Genomic DNA, 2,251 nt, shown 5'->3' on the forward strand with positions numbered 1-2,251 from the left:
CCAGCTTGGCCTGCTAGCTCAGTCGCCATGGGAACCAGATTCTTGAGGGTTGGGAACAGATGCGCCTCCTTTGGCCTTTTCACTCCCACCGGCACTGGGCGGAGGGGGAACCTGTACCTCCAGGAGTCGTAACCTGGAGTCCCGGCGCTCAGCCCCCCCGCCTCCTCCCCGGGCTGGCCAGCCCCAGGGATGGCCCGAGTCCCCGCTATTCTGGAACCAGTCTCCTGGGGCCGAGGCGGCCCCTCCCGCTCCCTGATGGTGCAGGCAGGGCCCCTGGGGTCTGGCGGGAGTGAGTTGACGGCCTCAGTTTGCCTATTCCTCGCAGAGGCACTTCTCCTTTCCTGGGCAGGGCTCCGGCCCCATGCCACCTTGCCGGGCCGGCCCCACCGGCTGGGGAAGCTGTTGATACGCACGCGCCTCCCCCTTTTCAAAGATGGGGACATGGATGTCTGATCTGACCCGGGTGGGGGCTGCCTCGGGGCTCCCCACCACCTCTTCGTGAGTCACCGCCCTGTGTGGTGGCCTGCTCGAGCTCCCGGGGAAGCGGGAGGAGGGACAGAGGAGCTGGAGCTGAGCAGGCCCTGCCCCCCCAGGCCCCTCCTCCTAGCCTCAGAATGCAGCCCACGGCCACCATGGCCACGGCTGCCACCACCTCCACCACGGTCGCCCTGACCACGACGTGGGACAACGCCACGGGCCGCCCCACCGTGAGTGAGGGGGGGTGTGGGGGCGGGGCCGTCAGAGTCCACGCCCACCGGCCCTGACCCTTGACGCTGGCCCCGCAGGGGGAGCCCGACCCTGTCCTGGACAACTACATGCTGCTGGTGGTGGTGATGGCGCTCTTCGTTGGGGGCACCCTCGTGGTGCTGTCGGGCGCGCTGCTGCTCTGCAGGCGCTGCTGGGAAGTCCACAGGCGCGTCCACAGGTGCGCGGCCCCCAGCCCCACGCCCCGCCCCGCAGGGGAGCTAGGACAGGTCAGCCTGAGAGCCCGAACCGCAGGGGCGCTGGGCCTGCTTCTGAGTGACGGTCCCCACGTGTCTGCACAGGAGCCTGGGAGAATGGGGTGGGTCCGAGGGAGTGGGCTCCCGTGAGCTCAGGATGCCCCGGTGGCCATGAGCCCTGTGAGGGACCCCCATGGGCAGCGCCCTGGGTCCTCTGGCCCACTTTGCTCTCCTGCTGCCCCTCCCCAGAGCCACAGAGGAAGCAGAGAAGACCACCACCAGCTACCTGGACAACGGCGCCCGCCCTGCCCAAGGTGAGGAGCCCTGCCAGGCCCATCGCCGCCCGTCTGTCCCCCCCCCCCCCCCCCCCCCCCCAGACTGGGCGCAGCTCGAGTCCGACTCATCTCTGTTTCCTTAAGCCCACGCGTAGGTGCTCACAGGCGCGTGCTGCGTGAGTGAGTGTGTGAGCGGATGAGCGAGTGCCCTCCACCCCCCACCCCACCCCCGGTGGTCAGTCGGGCCCTCGGCGCTCCCTTCCCGACCAGGCCCCGCAGCCCAGCCGCCCGCCGGCGCCCAGCGCGGCCCACCTGGGGCCCACCCTCTCTTGGCTCTCCTCGCAGACCCCGAGTTCAGGGGGGAGGAGCCCGAGGGCCAGGACGCCGAGACCGAGCGCTTCCTGTCCACCAGCTCCACCGGCCGCCGGGTGTCCTTCAACGAGGCGGCCCTGTTTGAGCAGAGCCGGAAGGCGCAGGACAAGGGCCGCCGGTAAGGAGGGCCCGGTGCCGGGGCTCACCTGGGAGGTCACCTTGCTGTGCTGGGCTTGCGGGTCGGAGCTGGCCCCCGCCGGTGCCTGGCTGTCCCCCACTCCCGGCGGGCAGGGTGACGGTGGGGCCAGGGAGAACGCTGGGGTGTGGGCAGAGGGACCCAGCTCGCCCAAGGTGACGGGCAGGCGCGCTGGGCACAGGTACACCCTGACCGAGGGGGACTTCCACCACCTGAAGAACGCCCGCCTCACCCACCTGCACCTGCCGCCCCTCAAGATCGTCACCATCCACGAGTGTGACTCAGGCGAGGCCAGTGCAACCGCCACGCCCCACCCCATGGCCGCCCCCAAGGCCAGCCTTGCCATATTCCAGGTGAGTTGGGGGTGGCAGCTGGCCCGGAGCTCAGGGGTGGCCCACCCTCCCCCAGCAGGCACCACTTTTCCCACCCTCCGGCTGCGCCCTTCACCTCCGGGTGGGGAGTGGGGCCTGGCCGGGTCCAGCGGGTGGCGGGTCCAGCACGCACCCCCCCCCCCCCCCCCGCCCCTT

General features: G+C 70.9%; 1 protein-coding gene across 1 annotated transcript in view; it reads left to right on the plus strand.

The window, feature by feature from the left end:
• Positions 1-2,251, plus strand: part of CBARP (CACN subunit beta associated regulatory protein) — a 6,902-nt gene that overhangs the window by 1,234 nt on the left and 3,417 nt on the right. Inside the window, 5 exon segments of the mRNA XM_007472238.1 lie at positions 594-707; positions 786-925; positions 1,191-1,255; positions 1,562-1,706; positions 1,906-2,077. Coding sequence (XP_007472300.1) covers positions 615-707; positions 786-925; positions 1,191-1,255; positions 1,562-1,706; positions 1,906-2,077 — 615 coding nt within the window. The 5' untranslated portion in view covers positions 594-614.

The sequence above is a fragment of the Lipotes vexillifer genome, unplaced genomic scaffold (genome assembly GCF_000442215.2).
Source record: "Lipotes vexillifer unplaced genomic scaffold, Lipotes_vexillifer_v1.1 scaffold225, whole genome shotgun sequence".
Classification (NCBI taxonomy): domain Eukaryota; kingdom Metazoa; phylum Chordata; class Mammalia; order Artiodactyla; family Lipotidae; genus Lipotes; species Lipotes vexillifer.